An 821-nucleotide genomic window follows, 5' to 3' on the forward strand; every position below is an offset into this window, starting at 1 on the left:
TTTGTCGCATGTTTACTATGATTTAGTGGCCCAAGTGCCCTTTAATATATTGAGCTTATATAGTATATTTATTTCAAGTACCACCACCAGTGGCAGTTCGCATCTTACGATCACTACCACCAGTGTCAGTTCTCATTTTGCTTCCTGCCCGATAAACTCCCAAGCCTTTTAATTCCACCATGCATCTGTCTTTTATGCTGGTGATGATGACGACCATCAAGGCCTGTAACGCGGCTGCAGATTCCGACGGAACAATGGATTCTCCAGACCTCGTCCGCTCACACGATGGAACAAACTACATCGATGGTGCCCGCGGAAAATTTCTTCGAGGGCACAAGGACTGTGAAACGGAAGAAATTGAAGGTATGCGAATGAGGCTTGAGGGCGATGTGAGCAGAAAGAAGTAAATCCGAAAGTGATTGAGATTGAGTTAGGCTAAACCGGTCTTACAGAAGTCTCTATCTGTGTCCTAAGAGCAATCCCACAAAGTATGAGCATCTAGCTCCTTTAAGTTCTAACGGGGCTGCGACAGATATACAGTGCAGAGAGGTAACTTCAACGTACCACTCTCAGCCAATCAGGAATGTAGATCTCGGGGAGTCGTCCAAGCATATCACGAGAATACATCATATGTATGGAGAGCCACGCGCCTTCAACAACACCACAGCAGGCACGTGCTTCGCGGTAGGTATCCACGACAGATAGGCTGCGAAATGTAGAATGACAACAGAAGAGCGGACTCTGTCGGACTGGCTGGAGAAGTTAAAAGCCAAGCAAGTGGCCAATAAAATCATGAATGGCCATACGACGGCTAACTACGC

At 46.8% G+C, this 821-nt stretch overlaps 1 protein-coding gene across 1 annotated transcript; it reads left to right on the plus strand.

Annotated features, from left to right (window-relative positions):
- Positions 1-82: 82 nt before the first annotated feature.
- PPTG_20283 (hypothetical protein) lies at positions 83-541 on the plus strand. The gene has a single exon (XM_008918998.1). The coding sequence runs from the start codon at positions 180-182 to the stop codon at positions 405-407; it is 228 nt and encodes a 75-aa protein (XP_008917246.1). The 5' UTR covers positions 83-179; the 3' UTR covers positions 408-541.
- The last annotated feature ends 280 nt before the right edge of the window (positions 542-821 follow it).

Source organism: Phytophthora parasitica (genome assembly GCF_000247585.1).
Source record: "Phytophthora parasitica INRA-310 unplaced genomic scaffold supercont2.421, whole genome shotgun sequence".
Lineage (NCBI taxonomy): Eukaryota > Oomycota > Peronosporomycetes > Peronosporales > Peronosporaceae > Phytophthora > Phytophthora nicotianae.

Bases quoted from the DNA above. Each gene is read 5' to 3' on its own strand.
- PPTG_20283 (XM_008918998.1), top strand. From the start codon at position 180: ATGCATCTGTCTTTTATGCTGGTGATGATGACGACCATCAAGGCCTGT.